Genomic DNA, 25,005 nt, shown 5'->3' on the forward strand with positions numbered 1-25,005 from the left:
CTCTCCCTTTGTTTCTGAATAAGCCCATTTGTCATCTGGGCATGATGACTTCCTGGAAGTGCTGAATGCTTTATTGAGGATATTTCAGGAACAAAAGAGATGTTGTACCCTCCAAGTTGTGTGTTCGAGGGGGGGAGAAATGTTCTCAAAGCTGCTAGGTGGGTATAGGGGATGTCAACTAGGAAATGGAATGTACGAGACCCTTTGTCCCTGAGGTCAGTCAAATGACGATAACCACCCCTGGCGCCATCCCAGCCTCATCCTGAGCTCTGGGAATTTTCTAACCTCAAAACTCTTGGAGAAAGTTCTCTGCAGCCTGGTGCAGCAGCACCCCAATACAAATGTTCTTTTGAAATCCACCTCTGAGCTGCCGAGCCTACACTGGGCCCATCCAACCACAAATTCCTAGCAGATGTTTAGCACGTGAGTGTTGCCCTCCTCCCTGGATTCCTGCAAGAGTCCCTCCCTCACCCCACCCCATCTGCTATGAACCAAGCAGGGTGCATTGAGGGTCTGCCCCTGCTCAGGGAGTATAGGGGTACATTGTCCACAGAGAATTTAAAAACCATCGTAAAACTGGCCAAAAGTCAGACCACTTTTTATTTTCATGTCAAATATAAATAATGTCAGTGATAAAATATTCCTCCTGGCCAGGTGGACCACCCTAACACCTCTCCCAGAAACTGGCTATGCTAGTCTTGGCTCCTAGGGGACAGCTAATCTTTCCCATTCCTGTCTTTCCTTCAGCAGGAGACTTCATTCAAATATACGTACCGAGCATGTCCTGCCCGATTTAAAATTCTTGCTTGCTCCCATGGCCACCAGAAGGAATCAACTTCTGGTAGCTTCATGGCTCTTCACCATCAGAATCCCACCTCATTCTCCAGCCTGCCCTGCACCCTTTCTCCCATTTCCTGTACCCCAAGCTCCCAGTTCCTTGAACACACTATCTCATTCTCCAGCTCTGTGCATGCATATGTTGAAGCCATTTCTTTTATTAAGAATTTTCTTTTCAACCTTGAAATTTCCAGGTCCTCTTCCAAAGCCCTGCTGATGAGGTCATTTCTCTGAGGAACCTTCCCTGATTCCCTCCAGTCCACAGGAAGAATCCAGAGCACCTACTATGTGACTCTGTATCATTGCAGATTCTACCTGCTCTGCTTGTATTTCCTAGTTTCCCCTAAATGTTCTCTAAAGCAGAGTAATTCCCAATCTAAAGGTCAAGCCAAAAAAAAAAAAAAGGAATTTTTTTTTTTGGCAAACCAAGTCTTAGTAGTTAACTGAGTTACTGTGCCTTCAACCTGTCTTCATAACCAGCTTGCTTTTCAGTTCTTGGCCCCTTGGGCCAAGCATATTTTCTTCTGTCCATATGATTCACACTCTATGAAACCATCAGGGCAAGTGGACCTAGAGCAACTTTGTGGTCTTGCTTTCTCTCTTTCTCCCAGAAGTCACCTCTAAATGAGATGGTCACAGATTTTAGTTCTAAGATACGTAAGAAAAAGAGACCCTCCCTTTGGTCTGTATCCCAGCCATATGTCTCAATTCAGTCTTTTACCCAAGAGCACAGAATTGCAGGCAACTGGAAGCAGTTTTAATTACATACTAACTAGATACTTTAACTAGATACTAACTAGTTGTATCCTGACTCCTGCATTGTTCGTTTTTCTATCACTCTTAGTGAGAGATCAGTGGTGAAGGGGTGAACAGCTGGGTGGGATCTGGGCCCTGGTGTAAGCCCCAAAGCTGCCCCCAACTTCTGCCTCTCACCACTGTAACTTACCACAGCCAGTTGTTCACTGTCTCTGCCCTCAGGACGTGGTCTCTCTACAAAGACTGAAGTCCTGCTTACTTTCCACTTCATGGGGCCTGGCACATTTAAGCTGCAGACTAATGTCTACTAAAGGGGGACAGCCTCCATGTAGAGTGTCCTCCACACCCTAATGATTCCCAGCCCTGCTGCCAACTCCTGCTTCTGTTTTCTTTGGTCTCTAATCTCCTGTTTTGTTCAGATTTCTGGTCCCTCCCCAGCCCTGCTGGGTGACTCCCACTGACTCTAAAGAGATCACAGTGGTGGGCAGGTGGTATGTGCCTGAAGCCCCAGCTACTCAGGAGGCTGAGGTGGGAGGATCGCTTGACTGAGAGTTCAAGCACAACCTGGGCAACATAAGGAGACCCTGTCTCAAAAGTTAAAAATAAATAAATAAATAAACACATCATGGTTATCCCACCCTCCCAGTGATCCTGGTTAGGGAGTGTCCTAACCACGTCCTAGTGGGAGCCGCAAGTTCTGATCCCTAGGAGGACTCTTGGCCCTTCCTGAATTCAGTCACAGCTGTGGGAGCACAGGAGGCCTGGAACTGCTGCTGCCATCTGTGAGCACAAGGGGGAAGTCCAGCAAGTCCCAAGAACAGAATCCCTCAAACCAACATCATTGTCTCTGGCAAACCCATTGCCAAAATGGTTCCATTTCCCCATGCACCCTTGGCAAAGTGACTTGGAAGCCCCTCCCATCAGGAGACGGGGTCTACTTCCCCATTACAGAGCCTGGCTTGACTAGATCTTTTGTTTCTAAATGCCACTGTCAGATACAGCCAACAGCTCCCTAAAAGAGTGCTGCTAAAGAATTGAAAAAAAAAAAAAAAGAGAGAGAGAGAGAAGGGCCCTAAATAATTTCAAAACCACACCAGCTGCAGAATAGAATACTAGGAATACAGAATATTATTGATTTAAATAGAAAGACCTCTTTTCTTTTATGAAGCAAAGATTAATTGCAAAGCGTCTCTAATCCTCATTAGAACACCCTGTAACAACAAAACCCCTCCCTTTTTTTGTTGTTATTTTTTGTTTCTTGTTGAATTTTTTGTTTTGTACTGTTTTGCATTGCTGGATGGAACCCAGGGCCTCACAAATGCTAGGCAAGCACTCTACTGCTGAGTTACATCCCCAGCCCTATGATCCCCATTCTATAGTTGAGGAATCAATACCTAAATGTGAGAAATGTGCCCAAGGTCCAAATGCTAGTGAGGAGAACAGCCAGAGTTCAAGTCCAGCTCAGTCAGATGCTGGGACCTGTGCAGTTTCCACTAAACACCATGTAGTGCCTAATTAATATCATTTCTTCAAAATTTGAGCTGAATATAAGCTTCCATAAGATATTATTTGGCAATTCATTACCTCTTAGCCAAGAGAATATTTGTATTAACACTTTGAACACCAAGATCCAGCTCTGTTATAAAGTAGCTATAGTGGCCATGTGGATTTGGGTCAATCAAATGATCTCTTAGGTCTTCAACTCTTTATTTCATTTACAAATGGGAAGTGAAGTCAGAAGATGGTTCAGACCCCTTCCAGCTCCCCTGACTAGAAGGTTTGCTATTTCTCCCATAGAGTACAAGCTGAACCAGAACCTTTTGTCCCAACTAAGCTTTCTAGGAAAGAGACTGAGACTGGCTCAAGTTCAACCCTGGTCCAATCCACTGTGGGGAAATGGGTCTGACAATACCAATCTGGCTCATAAGCTGTGGATATTGGGAAGTAAAGGAGGTTACTGGGTAGGACTCTTGGGCCATCTGACAGATGTCAGACCATATCCAACCAGAAAGGTAAGATCCACCAAACCAGATGTTCTGGGTCACATGTAACTCCAGGGACCACTTTGAGAGTCAAAATCTTTCCTTTGCTTTGGGAGAGAAGAGCTGGCGACTACCCTCCTTCCCTATGCTCCTTCCAAATATCATCCAGCAGAAAGTTCACAGACACATAAGGATCGTTGTATAACAGGAGAGGGACCCAGTAGCAGGCTGGCCTTGCTGTCAGAGAGAGAGAGCCTTCCCTGAAAGTCAGTGCAGGGAGATGAAAAGCCACGGACCCTCCAGGCCAACTTGCAGTGTGCAAGCCCTGCAAGAGGAAAAGAAAGATGTAGCTGCACAAAAAAGCTGGTGGTGGCTTGGCCTCAATGACAGGGCTGCCACATCAGTAGGCGATGTTAGATCAGCATTTGGTACTCCTGTCTAGGTGCAGTTCTGCTGCCTGTATCGCCTGTAAGGCCAAACCCCGCCTCCTCCATCCTGCCCCCCCAGCATCCCGATGGAGACTGCAGGATGCTGACACAGAAAGCCTGCAGTTCCTGGGAGCTTCTCCAGGATGCAGCCTGTGCGAGGAAAAAGGTTTGGACAAGAAGAAGAAGAGGAAAGAGAAACAAAAGTCCTCGGTTTGAGTCAGGGACAGATTTCGAGCTGAGAGCTGGTTGCTGGGTGGGGGCTGTGGAAGGGACGCATGCAGTTCCTGGTTATGGCTCTTCTGGCCCCTGACCCACCTTGCGAAGCTCCTGTCAACCCAGAGGGGGGACTCAGCTGCAGCAGGAAGTGGCCTCTCAGGAAGGACTCAGGTGGGCTTTGGGGTTATTTGGAAGTAGGGAGGGAGACGGTATTGGGTACAGGGCCAGGGAAGCTGTGATGGCTGTGAGAATGCTTGACTGGAGTGGCAATAGGGGAGAAGGGGACACAGCAGTGGGACAGCCTGGGTGTAGATGAGAGTCTCTTGGTGCCGGCAATGCACTGTGCTTTCTGCAGAGCAACAGCAGAGAAGGGCCTGGATCTGAGGCTAAGGGTCAGCATGTCTGTGTCTTCAGACCACTGTGGGTGATGTGGACTGGCCAGCCCCCAGGCTTTCTGTCCCTCAGTGTCATTCTCTCACTGGTAAGTGGGATGGGGCGTGGGAGGATGGCATCACTGCACAGTGCACAGGGAAGGAGGAAGGGTGCAGTCACAGAGGTGGGTGAGGAGGGAAAGAAAGGGCTCCCGAGTCAGCACTGAGAGGCACCTGAAGGACTGTTTCATCCTGGGAGACTCTCAGGGCATGGAGGCTGCTCTTCCCAAAGGGCCTGGCAGGACTGGCTGTGGGCTGGGCAGAGAATGGCAGCTGCTGACACACAAAGATGCTATGTGACCTTGCACAACACAGTCAACCTCTCTGGGACAAGAGCAATCATAACACTGGATTGTTATGGTAGTCCATAGTAAAAGAGACTTATAAAATATTATAAAATTATAAAAGTATTAACTATAAAATCATAATCAATATAAAATATTGCATATAAATATATTAAATATAAAATTACATATCAAGTATAAAATTATTAAATATAAAGGTGTAATAGAATTTCTTGGGCTGGTGGTGTCTTACTGGCTCCACACAAGACCTCTTGAGAATTTTTTTTTAATGCTTTATCTGGGTTTCACCCTGGATCAATTATTCAAAGTAGAGCAAGGGACAGCAGACAGGCAGGAAGACTTTTTAAAATCTTCTTGGGTAATTCCAATGCTCTGTAAAGTTGAGACCTGCTTACGGGTCATAGGAAGTCTAAACATCCTGAAATAATCACTTGGAGCTCATGTATTTAAAAAAATGGAGTCTCCAACTTCTCCCAAATCTACTGATTTTTAGGGAGGCCTAGAAGTCTCTGTATAGCTGATCTTTTATATCCATGAGTTTCATACCCAATGATTCAACCAACCTTGGATCAAAACCATTCAGATAAAGATTGTACCTGTACTGTATATGTACACTATTTTTCTTATTCATTACTCCCTAAACAATGTAGTTTAACAAATATTTATATAGCACTTACATTTTACTAGGCACACAAAGCATCTAGAGACGATTTAAAGCATACAGGAAGATGTCTAGGTTCTATGCAAATACTATATGGTGTTACATAAGGGACTTGAGCATCTGCAGATTTGGGTATCTGTGGGGAATTCTGGAACCAGTCTTCTTCAGATTCCAATGGACAACTGAATTTAGCAAGCAATAAAAGCAGTGTAGACATGTTTATTCCAGCAAGGAGTTTGCCAATTACCTCCTTACCCACTGGATGAATAATCACACCTAGTGATGGTTCCTGAAGGCACAATGAGGGGACACATTCTCTTCAGACAGCATATTCAGATGCTTGTTTTGAGGAAGGGGTCCTGCCAGATAGCCATATCCAACCCCATTCCGGCTCCACCGAAGTGATGGTCCAATTAAAAAATAACAAATTTCCCAGCCAGAGAGCCTGGGAACTTTAAGATAAAAGGGAAAGCAGGATGAGCTATCTGGATCACACCGATGAGCCGTGTTTTTGTGTTTTGTCGATAAGGTTGTTCAGGATTCCTTGCTTCACATTCTGTCTGCCGACTGTTCCATTCATAAGGCTGTATAAACACACATGCAGACACACACACACGCTTGCACTCACTCCACCCTCATCAAGCCAGGAATGGGAGAATAAAGAGGAATAAAGGAGCCTGTGAACTGGGATCAGGCGACTGTGTTCCAAGGGAACACAAATAGTGTTAGTTATGAAAGGTATCCTAGCGGTTGTTTGGTTCAGACTTTTGATCTCACAGAGGCAATATCAGCAATAGCAGTTGAGAGTAGAACTCTGCAGCCAGACAGCCTGGGGTGAAATCCCACCACCCTGCTTCCTGGAGAGCTCCTTCCATGAAATGGGAAGACCACGGCAGGGCAGCTGAGTAGGTTACATAGGTGGGTAGCTGTGCCTGGTGTGTGGTGCACAGGACGGTTTTTTGCTGCTGTGAGCATTGTTGCTGATGATTTATTCCAGGCAAGGAAGTCAAGGCCTGGCAAGATGATTGCTTTGTTCACACTCTCTGACTCTTATAAGAATATTGCCAAAGGGAAGAGTCATGAATGTGAGCAAATCTCTATACTAAGAGTGCTCACTGTAGCAGCACTTATAAGAACAAAAAACCAAGCAGCAGCTTAACTGTCCAACAGTGGGGTAGCTTACCAATCTGATGAAATCCGTGTGACAATTGCCTGAGAAAACTAGAGCCATAATGTGAGGTTTTTAAAATGAAATCCTGCATGATTTCTGTAGAGATACAGAAACAGAACTAATGTTCTGTCAACAAACTATCAACGCAGGGTATCTCTGGTTGTCAGTTGTGGGGATTTTTATTTTCTTCCTTATAATTTTCTGAATCATATTAATTTTCATAGTGAGTAGTGAGTCAAAAAATAAAATAAAACAAAATAAAGTGTTTGTTTCCAGAAACTTGCTCAAGGCCAAACAGCACCTTAGAAACACACAGGTTTTCCACTCCTGTCCAGGGCTCTGCCCCCACCTCAGGCTGGATTAACAGCAGTAGTAAGAGAAGCCAAATGGGACAAGAAGGATGAACAGACACCAAAAAGTGGCAAGATGTGGTGGAAACGTGCAGGGCTGGATCCCAGCCCAGAAGCTTCCTAGGGCATAGCTGCAAAGGCAGCCCTGGACACATTGCCCAGAACCTTCTATCCTAAAGCCATAGTGTGGCAGGATGCATGAGCCCAGCACACAGTGTGTGCCCTGGAGGTTGCTCCTGGTCCTCTCTCAGAAATAGAAAGGAAGAAACTTCAACACTGTGTGAGAATACAGTGTTGATAGAGGGTTCTACCAATGTTTCTTTTATCCTTTCTGCAGTCTCCCTAAGGTGCCCAGATGCAGAGAGTACTGGTTAGCATCCCTGCTAGTCTGCATTCGAGCTTCTCCTTAATATAGAAGCCTTTCCGTGCCCAACATTTTTCCAATCATAATGCCAAGGTGCTCGACACAGCCAAAACCAAGGAATGTTTATTTTGCAACATCAAAATAAAAAAGGATCTGGAAACACTTAAAACTAAGATAGATCTCATCTAAGAAAAATAAAAAGGTAGAAAGAAAGGGGGGGCAGAGAGAGGGAGGGAAGACAAAAGTACAAAGATTGATCTTGATACCAGATAAAATTATTACCTCTCTCTAAAAACTTCTCTATAACCTGTTCAGTTCGTTCTTTAGATGTTAAATTCTGATCTTTGTATCTAAAATAAGAAGCTGGAGCAGAGGAGCTTTGAGATTCAAATATTCCGTATTCAATTGAAATTTTAGCAAATCCAACTCTTTTTCAAAAATCTCTCCAGTGGCAACAACCAAGCAATAATGTGATTAAGGAAATGATCAAGAAGAGATCAAGCAAGCCCCGCCCCGCACGCTTGGTGACTGCCCTTGAGCATCATAGGATCTTCAAGCAGAAACTCAATTGTCCAATCCAACCATCTCATTTTACAAATGAAGGCACTGGGCCAGAGAACAGTGCTACTGGCCAACACATGCTGAGAGCCAGACAGGTGACTCGTCCAGGGCCACACACCAGCCTAGTGACAGACCCAGAATTAGATGCAATTCCCTTCTTCCCCCACAGTCTATTTGTTCTGATTTTCAGTGGATTTAAAGATCAGAGATGCAAGTAGATATCAGAAATGCTTTCTCATGGCTCAGGATGTCTAGAAAAGGAACAGGTACAAAGGCATTCACAGGTAAAAGCAATGACATCCTTTCTTCTTCTGATTCTGAGCACAGAAGGAAAACTACAGAAGAAAGGGTTTAGTCCTGGGCCAGCTGGTGTAGGAGCAGGTGGTGAGCCTCGGGCCCTCTAGGATGAACAGAGAAGAGTCAAGGCTGAGCTCCTCCAGCAGCCCAAAGAAATTCTAGCTGAAAAGAGCTGCCCTGGAAGAACCCAGTCCACCTGGAATTGTTCAACACTTGAAACACTTCAGGAGAGACAGAGCAAGTGTCACACTTGAAAGCAGTGTTTAAGGAAATAGGAAAGAATGAGAAAACCCAGTTGCTTTAGCTAATGGTATTTGTGTCTTGCTCACATTGTGAATAAGATTTTATAAACTGGGCTCTGTGGTGCATGCCTATAATCCCAGTGGCTCGGGAGGCTGAGGCAGGAGGATCATGAGTTCAAAACCAGCCTCAGCAAAATTGAGGTGCTAAACAACTCAGTGAGACCCAATCTCTAAATAAAATACAAAATGGGGCTGCGGAAGTGGCCCAGTGGTGGAGTGAGTGCCCTGAGTTCAATCCCCAGTACCTCACCCACAGAAAAAGATTTTGTAAATATGACAATTAGTAATATGATCATTAGTAAGGTTATGTTCTCATTAGTAGGTTTAGTTAATTAGAATAGTGCTCATGAAAACAAACATGTGACAATCTTTGATTTGGTTAAGAACATGCATAGATTAGTTAGGACCACACCACAGCAAAGTGATGCAGGCATCCTCATCCACCCGGAAGAGCATCCAAATTGTAGACATCTGCTAACAAAGTAGATCAGAAATGGAATCTACAAAGATCAGCTCCCACATCTACCTTCTTAGAAGACTTTCTATTGAAGAAGGCTATAAAGGGCCATAGGGAGAGGGTGTCTCCTTTCACATTATCCAGAGTCTTATCAATAATTGTAAATATTGTGACTTTTTATGTAACATAAATTAATAGATTGAGAGTTATTATGATGGGTTGTAAACAAGAATGGCTAGTGAAAACGGAAGAATGGAAGGCTCACAATAGGTTTCCTATTAGGGGCTGAAACGTGGCTCTGTGGTACAGCATGTGCCCAGCATGTACAAGGCCCTTGGTTCAGTCCCCAGGGCAACCAAAAACCAAGAATAAACAAACACTTTCTGTCCAACTGAAGAGGGGTGTGGAGAACGCTAAGAGGACTGAAGCCACAACATGGTCCATATGAAAAATCTCTGATGGCAGAAACTCCACGGACTCAAATCCATTGGAAGGAGTTTCAGATCTCTTTGACTTTCTCAATATGTATTTCTTGGATTAAACTTTCCATAGGGTATGAACAGAAGTTAGAGAGAGAGAGAGAGAGAGAGAGAGAGAGAGAGAGAGAGAGAGAATCAGTCTGTGGCAAAATAATTATAATAATAATTTTTACAACCCATCATAATAGCTCTCAATCTATTAATTTATGTTACATAAAAAGTCACAATATTTACTGAGTTAAAGAATTGACCTAGGCTTACTTGCTGGAAGACTTCTCAGAGCCTTTAATTTGAGGCACACATGTGCTGCGTGTCTCCCAGAGGCAACATTCTGAAGCTCAGTGCCTGGGGATGGCTTTTCATGAGAATATCATGTAGGACCAGAGTTCTGCAAATCACATCTGGGGAACTCCGGCATGAGTTATTCTAGGTAGCATGGCCAGTTAGGCATCCATCTCAGTAGAGGACAAAATAGGAGAAAGGAAGTCGAAAGTGCGACAGGTGATGTACATCTAAGGCAGGAGGAAAACAACTCAACAAAAAAGATCATGAAGCTCAAACACAAAGAGTTCAAAGGCGTCTGTGCTAGGGATGCTCTTTCTCTGGGGAATATTCAGAACAGGTCTGTAATAACTTAGAAATGCAGAGTGATGGATTCCATGAGTTTTACCTAAGTCTCTTCCTGCTCCATTATTCTCTGTCAGTTTGCTTTGTTCTCTATTTATGTACCATTAAGTGAGTGCAGATGGCTTACTTGCAAATGAAACACATTCCTGAAATGCTGTGTATAAAGCAAATATATTATTTGTAAATGGAGTCATATTTTCCACTGATACAATTCCAAAGAAGAATGTTAACCTCACACATCATCAAAGGCGTAGAGGAGGCAATTCCACCTGTGTCCTTGAGCAGCTCTTGAGAGCTCTTCTCCCCAGGGCCAACCCTGGAGAGGGATTGGCCAGGGACTTCTGATCTGAGCACACTGTCCACAATTGGTTATGCAATCTCTCAGTCAATCCCCAAGCATGTTGGAAGTTCTCAACTGATCCCAGAGATTCAGAATGGACAAGTCATCTCATTGCTTTCTCTGGGCCCACTTATATGAAAAAGCACCTCTGATAGCAAAATGATACTATTATACACACACAACTTTTCTGGAAGGTGTATGGAAAAACTGAAGCAGACAGACATTGAAATGGAGGCTCAGGATAGATTTCTTTTAATTGCAGCCTGATTTAACTTTTTTTGCACTCTTGTCTCATCTAACCTGCTACATCTGAACCAGAGCCAACTTTGACAAAGTTAAGTTAGGGCATATATTTGGGGAAAATGAAAGTATAGGATCCTTCTACTTTTTTTATTTGTTATATACTGGGGATTGAACCCAGGGACACTTAACCACCAAGCCATATCCCCAGCCATTTTTATATCTTATTTAGAAACAGGATCACACTGACTTGCTTAAGGCCTTACTAAATTGCTGAAACTGGCTTTGAACTTACAATCCTCCTGCCTCAACCTCTTGAGCCCCTGGAATTACAGGATCCAGCAGGATCTTTTTAAATTCTGGTTTTCAGAAATAAAAGATATCCCCAAGGAGAGAAGACCCACATGAAGTCACTGAGCTCTTGGAATCCCAAGGATTTGGATCTTACTCTAGTTCTAATTCCTTTGGCAACTGACCTCTTGAATTCTGGCCCTGAAATATTTTAATGAAATTACAGGTAAAACTAGAAGCTGAGGCAGGTTTTTCTGATCTCCTTCCAACAGCAGTTGGTTCAGTTCTATGACCATTTAATCTGCGACCAATAAACTTCCAAGGCAGGAGAGTCCACCTCAAAGCCAAAATACTGAGAACCACCCAGGATCTGGGAACAAAAGGGATCTGGGAAGGATGATGACGTCATTCCCCCAACAGGACAAGGGCAGAGCCTGAGCTAAGAGCCAGTCATTATTCCAGGAAAGTGATGAGTCCCTGTCTCACGCCCTCTTGGTGCTGGCGAGCAGGAATAGAGTGGTGTCTCATTATCTGACACCCTGGAAGTAGGAGGCAGTTCTCAAATCAGAAATATCCAAATACTGAATTTTGCCCTGCCGTGTAGTTTGAATCTTAAATGTCTCCCCAAAAGACTCAGTCTTCAGCTTGGTGCTGTTGGGAGATGCCTAGACGGAAGGCGTTCAGTCATCAGGGGATATGACCTTAAAGGTGATAGTAGAACCCTGGTCCCTTCTTCTTCCTCTGTCTCTCTCTCTCTTCCATATCCCAGCCCCTACCATGATGTGCTTGCTATTCTTCCACTAGAGGCCTAAAAGTAATGTGTCTGTCCAGTCATGGACTGGAACTTCCAAAACTGTTAGTCAAAATATCCTTTTTGTCTTTATAAGCTTATTTATCTGGGGTATTTGTTATAGTAATGGAAAGCTGACTAACATGGCCTGACTGCTCATTTTAATCACTTTAGATGGAAATCCTTAATTGCATCACATATTTCTCTGCCTGCTTAACTGGACAGAGGACACAGCACATTCTTGTTACTATGTGGTACCATCTTCATTCAGCCTCGTGATCCTGTCTCTCCTAGGTCACAGGGATCATCTTCTCCCAGATACAAGCTTCCACTTCCATGCTCATTGTCCTTTCTATCAGCCACATGCACTCCCACCTCATCTAACCTGCGACCTCTGAACCAGAGTCAACTTTGACACAGTTAAGTTAGATCACAGAGGAAAGCTCTGCAGAGAGGCCACAGTCACCAAAGTCTACAGGGTCACAGGATGACAGAGGTCAGTATAGTTTCCCTAAACATGGCACCTTTTGGTCTTTTGCTTCATAACCTTTGGCAGAAATGGACATATAGAGAAATGTTTTCTACCCATGAGGAAAATAAGGCCATGGGCATAATGAAAGCTGACCAACAGCCCCAGTCTCCGCATCCAGAAGGCTCACGGACAGCCTCTGGCCTTGGCAGCAAGACCCCAGGCTTCTGGTCTCATGGATTCAGGGTCCTTTTACCTTTCAGAGACTTGCTTTTTCTGTTAAATTTATTGACTTGGTAAAGGAAATCGTCATGGATTGGAAATCAGGAATGAGGATTATTGGAAGCAAAAAGAGACTCAACTCACTCTGAAGGGAACAACTATAACCCAGCTCCTGCTGATGATTGTTGGAAAGCAGATCAGGCCCAGACCTTTTGTTTTTCAATAAAAAAAAAAATACAGAACTGTGAGTGAAATCTCCCAATACTTCCTAATATCACATCATTATTGTCACACTCAATCTGACGACTTAGGACCTATTGAAAGGAGTAAAGTACAGTTTTAGGGTAGGCGCTCTGCTTGTGCTCCTTCTATAGTCACTAAAGCCATGTACAGGAAGGTTCCATATGCAGAAAATAAATGAATAAATAAATAACAACACACACACACACTTCCAGGTGCGTGTGTTGGGCTCCTACAGGTGCACATGTGTGTGCTCTCCTGGGTGAATATGGTCCCTGCTGTGAAGCACAGAAAGCAGTTACTGCAGGGAACACAAGCTATTTTCCCCATCATTCCAGACCTTTCTTCTCTTTCCAGCAATGCCAAATTGCCTTAAGGCAGCTGGGGAGTGCTTGTCTGATTTATGGCTCGACTACCATGGCTTCTGGAAACTTTGTTCATTCTTGCCCTAGTCCTGTGATTTATAAAAGACATCTATAACCCAGCAGCAACTTTTTCTTCTCTACCAGGGCAAGCAAGTGCAGGGAAGAGTGGAGAAGCTGGTTTCTAATTCCCAGAGCATCTGAAGTCAGCACTCTTGGGTAAGATGCTAAACTTTTGCATTCCTTCTTCCTTCCTGAATCCAAAACAGAAGCCTCAAGTGACCCCCTGCTTTTCTGACAGGGGTTTCTCTAGCTAAGCCTGATGCTTCGGTAACCTGGAAAGTCTGGGGAGGGAAAGATAAAATTGCAAACATTTTAATTCCATTTCCTATGGGAAGTTCTGCTAAGGAGTTTGGTTGGATAGGAAATAAAGTCATTCATTAAAAAGAAAATATTCAAGTAATCCTTAGATTTCCATCTTCTGGGAAAAAGGATGCTGGGATCAGAGTCAGTAAATGAGTGTTCCCGACTCAGCTCTGCCCACATACCTGTGGGGTCTTGAGTTAATCAGTTCACTTCTCTGCCTCAGTTTCCTCCTTCATGAAAAGAGGCATTTACTGCCCCTTTCAGCTCTCACATCCTGTCTGTCTGTGACCTTCAGTACTGCCCTTGGCAATGCTCTGGTGCTCAGAGAAAGGTTTAAGTAAAGTTTCTCCTTTTTATTTTGGTTGGAAATGAACCTTGTTGGAAAAAAAAAAATATATATATATATATATATTACCAGTATATCCATCCTATTCCTCCGATAATCATTTGGATGACATTTTTATACATTCACTCATATCTTAAGTGCAATTATTTAAAGAAATTCTGCTGTGATTCTTCTAGGCAAATAGCCTTCTGGTAAAGCAGAGAGCTAACCAAAGTCTAGTTTTTATGTCATTTTTCATTTAAATGTTTGTGTCAAAGAACAAAACCGAAAGGTGAGGACCCTGCCTTTCTTTTGAGAGAGCAGGTGGGCCTGGGCCTGCTCTCAGGTGGACATTCAGTGTCACTCATCAGAACTGTGCTTTGCTGAGAGTTCATTTCCTGCTAAGCCCTTTAACTGGCAGCCTTGTGTAACCCTCACCACAATCCTAAGAGGCAAGTGGTATCAGCTTCCTTGTTTTGCAGATGACAAAACTAAAGCTTAGCAAGGTCAAATGAGGTGCAGACCCAAGTTCAACTCCAAAGGCAGGCAAGCTCTGAATCCAGAAACAGGAGGGCAGCCATGCTTCCTTGCCCTGGTCTGGGTCCTTCAAGAGAAGCTGAAGGGGTCACAGCAGAGCATTCTGGGCTGCACTGAGACCCCCAAGGAAAGCTGCAGTAGTTGCTCTTTAGCCAGGAGGAGGCAAATGAGACTCTCATATGTAGAAGAAGCTGGCTTCTTCCAACTTCAGGGTCTCCTCTCCCTCCACCTTTGAGAAGGACAGGGAAGCTGAAACACAGCCTGCAAAGTGGAGAGGACATGAAAGTGGTCGGGAACCGAATGGGTAGTGAGGATGACGACCAGAGGGAGAAGAATGGAACAGAGTAACAAAGGGCTCTGTAGAACAACGTTCCATTTATCTGAGACGTCCACACAGACATAGGAGAAATCTCCAGGTGCTTTCAGAGCCCCATGGGGGAGGGGCTTAGCACACCTGCAGCTTCTCCATCACAGACAAATTGGCACGTAAACAAAAATCTATATATGCAATTAGGAGCCACAGCTTCGCTCTTTCTTCTTGCTCAGTATGGGTCAGACGCTCACTGCACTCCATTCCACACACCATCTGTGATAGACCACACATAGCCATGTGCCCTTGAACATGTCACCACCCCTCTGAGCCTCAATTTCTCTTCTCCACCAAAGAGGAAAACAACCTGCCTACCTGCCTTGTTTTGTGGTAGTAGGCACATGATCATCATAGTCGATCTTTATATAGTGCTTGCGAGTTTAAACATTGTACGTGTATTAATCTATTTAATCGGGGCTGGGATTGTGGCTCAGCAGTAGAGTGCTTGCCTAGCACCGGTGGGAACCGGGTTCGATCCTCAGCACCACATAAAAATAAAAGCATTGTGTAGAGTCCATCTATACCTAAGAAATAAATATTTAAAAATAAATCTATTTAATCATCAAAACAGCCCTATGTTGTCAGAGCTATTTTTACTCCCCTCTCCAGTTGACCAAGAGGGCAACTGAGGCTCAGAGCAATTTCATAACTTGCCCCAGTGTCACCCAGCAGAGGAGGGACTTGGACCTAACCACCTGGCTCCGGCGTTCATGGCCCTCACCATTTTATTCTAGAGCTTACTGCCTGAGGAGAGCGCTGGGTGGGTCTTTGTCAGAGGACAGCCTCCTTCTTGTTTCTATTAGAACTCCCCTCAGAGGGGAGGCTGCACAGCAGGGTCCAGTTCACCGGGGAGGGTGAAGCTGCCGTCGAGGGTGGCAGATGCTAGCCAGGTGCCCGGCAGGCTTCCTGGAGGTGAGGGAAGGAATGGGCATCCTCCAGCCCCTCCCAGCCAAGGGACTGTCTTGCTATGTTCTTTTTCAAAGTGGTGTCTTTGCTGCCAAGACCGGGTTTGTCTGTCTCCTGGAGACAGAGGTTGTCAAGCCCTGAGAGAACAGCAAGCATGTCAAAAATAGCAGCGCCAGCAGACTGCGCGGCTGCAATTTCCTTTTGAAATGTCGGCTTTGCTCTCGCCAAAGAGCCAAGGTCTGTCTACCCTCCTTGCAAACTGCAGCAGAGGCAACTTAAGGGTCCAAAATGTTTCCCAGGGGCAGGCAAAGTGTATCATCACAGGAGCAACTGAGAGAAAATTCTCCATATAGTAACAATGATACGGTTGGAGTTGGGTTAAATGAAGAAGAAGAAAAAAAAATTTGCCATAATCCGCAGCAAGGTCGGCCCCAAATAGGTCAGTGATAGCCAAGGCTAGACCAGTGTTACCTGTCCTGGCTGGTTCTCTCGTTCTCTCTCGTTCTCTCTCTCTCTCTCTCTCTCTGTCTCTCTAGGAACGAGAGAGTCATTGTCCTGTGGGGATAACACTTCCTAAGTGTCACTGATAGGTTTCCACTCCTCCTTTAGGGTCACATGTGAAGCAAGGGGATGAGGACCAAGAAGGAACAAAGAAGCAGGCTAAATTATTTCCTCAAGTTCAGAACAAAGGGACATGAAAACAGGACAATCTGCAACTCCGCAGGGACTGCAAGCCCAGAAGGGGAAAGTGGTGCATGGGGAAACCCAGCAACATGAGAACTAAGAGCCCATCTGTCCTTATTCCCAGTGGCCCGTGTGTGGGAAGATATGTTCTCTCCCTCCAAACCCCCAAGTGCCAGACCTTATTCTGCCATGAGATATCTGTGCAGCCTGGTATAAAGAGGAACACAGAAAGGAACCCTACTGTTGAATAAATGGATTTCTTTCCCTCCTCTAAGTGATCATGACACGCTAGAATCAGACCACACTTTCCTTCCCATAGTAATAGCACACCGTCAAAACCAATCAGAGCCAGGATGGCAAGTCCAGCCACATTGTCCTGGGAGGACAATGTTCTCTGGGAATCTAGCTTGGCATTTATGTAGAGATGCAGGGCAACAGAAATCCTGCCTGAAGCAAGAGCTCAACCAGTAGGGAGAAGGAATAATAAGTTGGCAGGACTAGAAAGTGTCATCTGGCAGAAAGCCCTAAGGGAGAGAAGGAAGAGATCCTGTGGCACAGGCCAGAGGAAGAAGAGAAGGAACTGGCTCACAGATAACAATGCAAAGGTAAAATGAATGAAGGTTGTCATCTCCCACTTCTTTGGTTTATCCAAAGCACTAGAGACTGCTGGTCCTCATTCTAGGGCAAAGAAGGGTTAATGACTACTTTAGTGGGTAGTTGAGGTTGGAGGTTGGGAGAAATAAAACCTTGGCTTCTAGGAAATTTCTTAAGGAAGTCAGAGTTTACAGGTCCAAGAATTAGGTGGGGCTTTTGGTTTGTTTGCAGAGGATTTATTTATTTGTTTGTTTGTTTGTGGCCCCCCAAAAAAACACATTCTTTGAGCAAGCTCACCTCCCTACTCCTATATAATTAATATGTCCAACACATTCATCATTAGTTCAGGATGCGCTAGTCATACTCTGCACCTACCAAAAGAATGGCTTGACATAATTTTGGAGAAAGAAAAAGGATATAAATCCTACAGTAGCTTCATAGACCAAAAAAACACACACACTATCAGTTCTTGGTATCGTACACAAATTGCAAGGTGCAACTGCATGAAAGCTCTGAAGTGTCCCCGTGTGGCAGAAGAAAAAAACTGTCATTCCATTACAGACCTTCAATCTGGTCCATCACTAGAGATGCTAACCTTGACTTATAAAACCAAATCTTCCTCCCATTGCAGTGGGAGACTCCCAGGTTACTAGACTCATATCTCCTTTTCCCCCAAATTGCAATGTTTTCTGTTGTTGTTGTTAACTTTTGGAGTTGTTAATGACAATAATGATTGTCCCCACAGTTCTATTTCAGAACATTTCCATCACCCCCAAAAGTACTTTGGTGCTAGCTTAACAGCCCAGTCTTGGGCCCCTGAGGAGCCTGGGGTTGTCCTAATGTTCTGATGTCCTGATGCAGATGGGACTTAAAAACCTACGTGCCACAGCCTCCAGTAGGGCAACCACACAGTCTCCTTACGGACTGGTGGGGAATCTTAACCTACATCTCCAAGGAGCATCTCCTGCACCTTACACCACTGGGAATGGTGTCTCTCAGTCTCTCTGCCCTAGTGCACAAGGGAGCCAGCCACAGGCTAAGCAAACCTCCAAGTCAATGATTGGCAGTTATCAGGCGACCCCGAGTGAAGGACTTTCCCATTCTAACTTCAATCTTATACCTTCCTCCCAAGTCCTCTTTTTTTCTGTTTATTTTCCTATTCCTACTGTTCTTTTGTCTTCAACATCTCTGCAAGGTTCTTAAGGTTCAGGAACCCTAAGATGACATACTCTAGTACTATATGGCAGAATATTAATATAAGGCATCAAGTTCATTCTCTCTCCCCTGCTCCCACCCCTCTCCCCCTCCCTCTTTCATCTTTATATGTTCAGGAAATCACTGGGAGATGTTTTTCTAAACCCAGAGCATCCCAAGTTCCTTGGTAAGTGCAGGACATCCCCCAATAGGGGAGTGTGGCAAGAAAGGATGGGGAACTGAGATGTCAGGAAACAGGGAATCCTCTGGCTGGAGGCCGACCTTTTCAAAAACACCCAGGATCACAGCTGTCCTAGAATTCAACAGAAACACCGTAGGTGCTGCCAGCCACCCAAAAGGTACAGAGAGGGAGAAAGAGGAAGAAAAATACACAGAGAAAGAAGAAGAGGTTGAAAACAATGGGGTGGGGGCAGGAGAAATGAAACAGAGAAGGAAGAAAAAAAAGGCACAGAAAGGAATAAAAAAAGGAGAAAAGGGAGAGGAAAGAGAGGAGGGAAAGAGATGGTAAGAAAGGTGTGGGAGAAGCAGCATTGAGAGGACAGAGACAGAGGAAAAGGAAGTGAATGGAGGCACAGAAAATACACAGAGATGGAGCAAGGTGGTCACAAAGAAAAGGCAAATGAAACCCTGCTCCCCCACCAAACTTAATCTTCTCCTACTTTCTCTCCCTGCCGTCCAGATTTCTAATTTGGCATGGAGGCTGATCCAGGAGCAAAATTCCCCCACAGTAGGACCTACCTCAGGTACAAAGACAGCCAGCTGTCCCTCCTCACTCCTCAGGGACGCAGAAGGAGTATCCCTCAGTCCAGGCTGAGGCTGACAGTCCCAGGAAGTCCTCTGGGAGTCCCTGTCGGCTCCAGTCAGGTATAAAGATGGCTTGGTATAAAGAGTCCACCTTTCCTGGCAGCTGGGAGTCCCCATCCCAGCTGGGCCAGCAACACACAGTGCGTATTCTCCTGATGCTCAGGTCACGACATCCACATAAAGAGACTCACAGTCAGAGAGGGGCCATTGGACAAAATCCTTCACAGAAACTAGATTGGGCCACAGTCTTTCGGGTTTTCTTCCATGTCTCAAGAAGAACTGTGAGATCCCTCCCAGGAGCTCGACTGCTCCCCGAGAAGAAGGGGCTTCATTTCTCTCAGTCTCTCTTAGAGCTGGGAAGATCCTCTGTCTTAGGAGATGAGAACTCCATGACACCTAAGGCTAGGACTGTTCTCAGCAAAGCCCAGCCTGGCTGCTTCTGGAGGAACACACTGTCCATTCTGAGGGCTCCCCTGGTCATTTTTAAAAGCATAACATTGATGTTGGTTTAACTGGGCAGCTGCTAAGCATTCAAGTTTCTGAAGACTCAGGGGTAAGATGAGGCAGCTTCAAGGACTGGGTAGGGGAAACCAGGAAGAATCCAAGGAGGAAGTTCAAGAAGTTTAGTTTCCTCCACATTTTCCAAGGTCCTGTGTCCCTGTCCTGGCTCTACCTGCCCCTAAACCAATAGTAGAAGGTGCTCCCATTTGAGAAGCTGGGAATATGTAGTCTGTTCTCCCTTGATGCCCGAATCAGAAGACTGAGAGAACAGTCTGGAAGGTTGCTACGGCAACCAGAGTCCCTAGAGATCCCAGCTCTCCACAAACCTTTTACTTTCAGGCATGCTCTGATTTGAAAAGGCAATGTTTGCTCAGGGATGATGATGAGCATGATCACATACACATATCTACAGATACATGCATACATGTCCCAACAGGGGGCATCCCTTTAGCTACTGACATGGGCCCTTCTTTTCCCAAATAGCCAGGAGTAACAGAAGAGATTTGGAAAAATAGCACTTCCTGACCTTGGAACAGGTTTCTGAATCATAAACACCTTTGTCTCCTACTGTGTTTCAGGTTTAAGGAAGCCAATCTCCTAGGCAAGGTGACCTCCAGCCCTAAAAAGGATCTACCCAGCCTGTCTAAAGATGATTCTCCATTCCGAAGGGTAAGAAAAAAGACTGAGGAGCAGCCCAAGAGCCCAGGGAGGGATTTAGGAAGTGAAGAGCTCATAATGAATGGCTATTCTTGGGTTTTGGTTCCAAGGCAGAAAATCGGGGGGGGGGTGTCTTACTTCTGGGAGGTGGGGAGACAGGGTAATGAACTAAAAATCAAATCAACAACTATAATTCACATATGTGCATAGTGTCTTCCCCAGCTTCCCAGATGAGCTCATTGACATTCACCATGAGGTAGGGAGGGGAAGACATTAATGTTCCCATTTAATGGGGGGAAACTGAGGCACAAAGAGGGACTGTGGTGCCAAAGCTACCCTGTAAAGCTGTGGCAAAATCCAGATTTCAGTCTGGCACTCACAGAAGCTACACTGCCTCTCAAGCAAACCCTCAAAGGCTATCCCTCAGAAGTTGCTCTTCGGGAATTTTTATTTTTTAAAAATTTTCATCTAAGAGTCTTAAAGCATAGTTATAAAATTAAAAGCATTGTAACAGTCCTTTCAGTTTCAGAACTGCACCCAGAAGAGATTCGAACAGTACATCACAGTTTATCAAAGGCAAGAAACAAAGGGTAAAGTGACCGGGGAGAAAAGAGGGAAGTGGGCAGGTGGGATGGATGGCAGTAGTTTCACAATGGAAGAGGATGGCTGAGTCCAGGTGGGAAACAGCCAGATTACCTTACCAGTTTGAGCAGGCCAGATACAGCTCCAGGGGGCAGAGCAGGTGAATGTTTGCTTGACTCAGCAAAAACCCCTACCAGTGTCAGCAAAGGAATAATGCTTGTTCCTTAACCTAAGCCACATATGTCATTACCCATAAAATGAGAAGAAACTGGCAATCAATATGTGTTTTCACCTGTCTACAGATTTGAGCTGGGGTTGCTTTAGAAAGCCTTCACCTGAAATCCTAAGTCAAATTCCCAGGAAGAAGAGTGGAAAGCCAGAGAGGGTTCTGGTGAAATGAGGGAGAAAAAAACCTGACATCTGCAACAAGATTACTCTGCCCCTCCAAAATGACAATCTCTGCTTAGTGGTACCTTGCTTCTGGTTTGTGATCAAGCCAGTTGCTTGACTATATTCAGCCATTTCTCCTGGTTCTGTAGGTCCTGTTTCCAGTTCCTCTGCACAGGAAGGCACTTGCACAAAAAGAGTATTTGGCTCTGAGAAGGAACCTTCCTGGAAGCTCAAGAGAGAGTCAGGGATAAGAGTGGGGAGGACTAAATGCAGACCAAAGACCAGTGTTTCCTATACCAGATCACAGCTGGGAGAATCCTTTGGCCCCTTGGTCCAGGACTGACCCTCATGTCCTCCAGATCATCCACTTTAATTGCATTTTCTTTCATTCCATCCAAGATTAGAAATGGATAACATATTTTGAGGCTGTATAACTAAGTCTGTATAGAGGGTGCTCTGCAGGATGACCAGAGCAGGTGTTACAGTTCATGGAATGAAACAGCACATTGAGTACTGTTTCCATCTTCCAGCTTCCACCAGTTATCAAGAAGCTAAGACAGGTACATGCCCCCCAAAGCAAAAGACAATAAGGAGAGTAATAGGACTCAAGTATGGCTGATTTCCATCCTATTAATGTTTCTGCTCCTAAAGATAAGACAAGTTCCAGACAGGAAAAATCAGAGTCTTGAGGGAAGGTCAGACAGAACAGTATATCTCATCCACGTGACAGAAGATGGACATGATTGGGTGGCACCGTTGCAATTTCAAAAATGTCACTTAGATGGATAAACCTTGAATGCTGTTCAGGTCAAGCAACAAGGTTGACAGTCCAGGTATTTGGTCCTGGTTGCCATGTACTGGGTGTAGGGAGAGGGAGTCAAGAGGTCAGCTGGATCTAGGGTGAGAGTTGTGAGGATGAGAAAGAAGCCTAAGAGTTAGTTCACTTAGTACACCCTTCTCATGTAGGCTCTGCCCGCCTGGGTCAAACCTCTGTGAGCATCCTTTTCTCTGCAAATGCCCGATGTGGAGTGGGAAGGTAGCTGGGCCTCCGTTCCCGGGGGGCCTCAGAGAAGTCCGGCTTGCCAAGTCCATTGTCAGTTGCCTTCAGGTCTGGTGTAGGCTGCCCACAAGTGACGTGGGTATACTGGCCTTGCTCCTCCTGCTCTGTCTCCCGGTGGTAGAAGTAGTTGAAGTTGGAAACGATGACTGGCACAGGCAGGGCAATGGTGAGGACCCCAGCGATGGCGCACAGAGAGCCCACGATCTTGCCCCCGACAGTCATGGGGTACATGTCTCCATAACCCACTGTGGTCATTGTAACCACTGCCCACCAGAAGGCATCTGGGATGCTGGGGAAGAGTGAATCATCATCATCAGCCTCTGCAAAGTAGACAGCACTGGAAAAGAGGATGACTCCAATGAAGAGGAAGAAGATGAGCAGGCCCAGCTCCCTCATGGAGGCCTGCAAGGTCTTCCCCAGGATCTGCAGCCCTTTGGAATGGCGGGAGAGCTTGAAGATGCGGAACACCCGGACCAAGCGAATCACCCTGAGGATGGCCAGGGACATGGCCTGCTGCCCATTCTGGCCACCCCCTCCACTGGCTGGCTGCTGCTCCTGCTGCTGCACTAATTCAGTGCCCAGGGTGATGAAGTAGGGGAAGATGGCCACCAAGTCAATGATGTTCATGATGTTGCGGAAGAAGGCCGGCTTGCTGGGGCAGGCAGAAAAGCGCACCAGGAGCTCAAAAGTGAACCAAACAATGCAGAGAGTCTCCACCAGAAAGAAGGGATCTGTGAAGAAGGAGCCCCCAAGAGTACTGAGTGAGGACGAACCTCCTGTCCCCATTCCCCCAGAGGTGATGCCCGGGTGAAATGTATAGGAATCATCTTCCTCTTCCTCCTCCTCCTGACTTCCCCTGGAAACTGGGGAGACTCGGCTCACACCACCATCATTGCTTCCACTGCGACCATCTGCACGAAACTGGGGCAAGGTCTCCAGGCAAAAGATGACGATGGAGATGAGAATGACCAATACGGAGACAATAGCGATGCCTCTGGCGGGCCCGGAGCTCTCAGGATACTCAAAAAGAAGCCAAACCTGGCGCTGGAAGGGCTGGGAGGGTAGCGGCTTCTCGTCCTCTCCACCTTCGGGCAGACAGCCCTCATCCTCCCGGAAGGCCGCCAAGGCTTCATCCCCCAGTTGATAGAAGCGAATCTCCTCCATGAAGATGTCGAGGGGCACGTTGACCGGCCTCCGCAGGCGGCCCCCCGACTGGTAGTAGTACAGGATGGCATCGAAGCTGGGCCGGTTGCGGTCGAAGAAGTATTCATTCCTCAGTGGGTCAAAGAAGCGGACTCGGCGGCCAGGGTCCCCAAGCAGCGTGTCAGGAAACAGCGACAGGGTGCGCAGTTGTGTCTCAAAGCGCAGCCCGGAGATATTGATCACCAGCCGCTCGCTACTACAGCAGCCCCCGCCGCCAGCGGCCTCCGGGAAGTCTCCGGCATCCTGTTGCTCCCCCTCCGGCCCACGGACCTCCCCCGGCGCCGCCAGCGTAAGGGATTTCTCCGATCTCATGTCCTCTTGGCTGTGCGCTCCCCGCCACTAGGACGGCGCCCACGACCCAACCTCGCGCGCGCGCTGCACCCGCTTCCCAGTTCCCGGTTGCGCTCCCTCCTTAGGGTGGGGCTCGCGCTCCTGCAGGCTAGCGGTCTGACCTGGCGTTTGGGTTGGTGAGCCCTGAAGCCCTGATCCCTGCAAGGATAGGTCTGGGAGGTGACCTGGGCGCAGAGGATTTGGCTCCGTGCTTCTGATACCCGCGCCTCGGTGCTGGTGCTTACTGAGATGCCTGGAATCTCAAACTGGCGCGTGAAATTGGCCGTCCGAAAAGACGCGTGGCTTCGCCCCTTGCTGTGCCTGAGGCTGGGCTCCTGGACGCTGGGGTCCGCCCTCCAGACGAGCTGGCTCTTCCCAGCTCCCACTGCGCTTCTCCAACAGCTCAAGCCCCCGGCGGCCGCTGGTACCGAAGCGCCAGATGCGCCTCCCTCCGGCTCGGCAGACTCCTGCCCGGACTCGGCCTCCGCCCTAGGTCCACCGCGGGGTTTGGTTTGGCCAAGGTCGTGGTTAAAGCCGCCACAGACACCACCTCCTCCCCAGGAGCTGCTCCGCAAGCTTCGGAGAGGGCCCTGAGGCTGCCCCGGCGCGCCGGAGCGCGGGGACCCACCTCCCCACGACTCTAGCCTTCGCTGCCGCCGCCGCAGCAGCAGCGGCTCGGCTCTCCGCTCTGCCCTTCCTTCCCAACACACTCTCCAAGTGACGTGGCAGGCCCCGCCTGCTGCCCCCTCCCACCCCACTCCCACATCACACCCCTCACCCAGCCAGGGGCTGCAGGGAGCCAGGGCGCTGTGGAAATAGACACACACTTGCCTCCCCAGTAATCTTCCCCGCGCTCTGTTGGCACGCCTCTCGCTTTCACACAATCACCATTCATGGTCCCCCTAAACAGGAGCCAGTACCCTAGTACCACACCCCCTCAATTGCCGCAATCAGCTTTTCTCATATGGGTTTACCGAGTTGACCTGCGCAGTGTTCGATCACTGAGAAATCGCACCTCACCCCCACCTCAACACACCCCTCCCACGACTTGATACAGAGCAGTGTGCCTCCAGTCATCCAGACATCTAATTTAAAAAATTAAATCCTATGTCGTCTCTCTGTATTTACAAAGACCCATATGCTGGTTTCTCCAATATCCTACTGTAAAGAAGAAGAAAAAGAAAGGGGGGGGGGAGAGAAAAAGAAAAAGGAAGTATTTTTGAAATGTCTTGAAAGCTTCCAAATTAGATTGTATTCCAATGCAATTCCCCCAGGGAATATCTCTTTGAAAACCTGGGAAGGC

At 46.6% G+C, this 25,005-nt stretch overlaps 1 protein-coding gene and 1 long non-coding RNA gene across 4 annotated transcripts in view; one reads left to right on the forward strand and one right to left on the reverse strand.

Annotated features, from left to right (window-relative positions):
• The window catches only part of Kcna6 (potassium voltage-gated channel subfamily A member 6), a 38,069-nt gene extending 14,378 nt beyond the window's left edge, over positions 1-23,691 (reverse strand). Inside the window, exon 1 of one of the 2 annotated variants that reach the window (XM_015500738.2) lies at positions 21,193-23,691. In XM_015500738.2, the coding sequence (XP_015356224.1) occupies positions 22,092-23,684 (1,593 nt within the window). In that variant the 5' untranslated portion in view covers positions 23,685-23,691 and the 3' untranslated portion in view covers positions 21,193-22,091. Of the gene's footprint in view, positions 1-18,913 lie in introns of both variants that reach the window. The other variant, XM_048787664.1, reaches the window with a different exon arrangement.
• On the forward strand, positions 2,829-20,766 carry LOC125611883. Of its 2 annotated transcripts, XR_007342119.1 has the most exons (5): positions 2,829-4,390; positions 13,326-13,397; positions 18,855-18,918; positions 20,059-20,149; positions 20,661-20,766. It is a non-coding gene; the product is annotated as an uncharacterized LOC125611883 (long non-coding RNA). The 2 variants fall into 2 exon arrangements; XR_007342120.1 differs by lacking the exons at positions 18,855-18,918; positions 20,661-20,766 and having other exon boundaries at positions 3,029-4,390; positions 20,059-20,186.
• Positions 23,692-25,005: the final 1,314 nt, after the last annotated feature.

Source organism: Marmota marmota, unplaced genomic scaffold (genome assembly GCF_001458135.2).
Source record: "Marmota marmota marmota unplaced genomic scaffold, marMar, whole genome shotgun sequence".
NCBI lineage: Eukaryota > Metazoa > Chordata > Mammalia > Rodentia > Sciuridae > Marmota > Marmota marmota.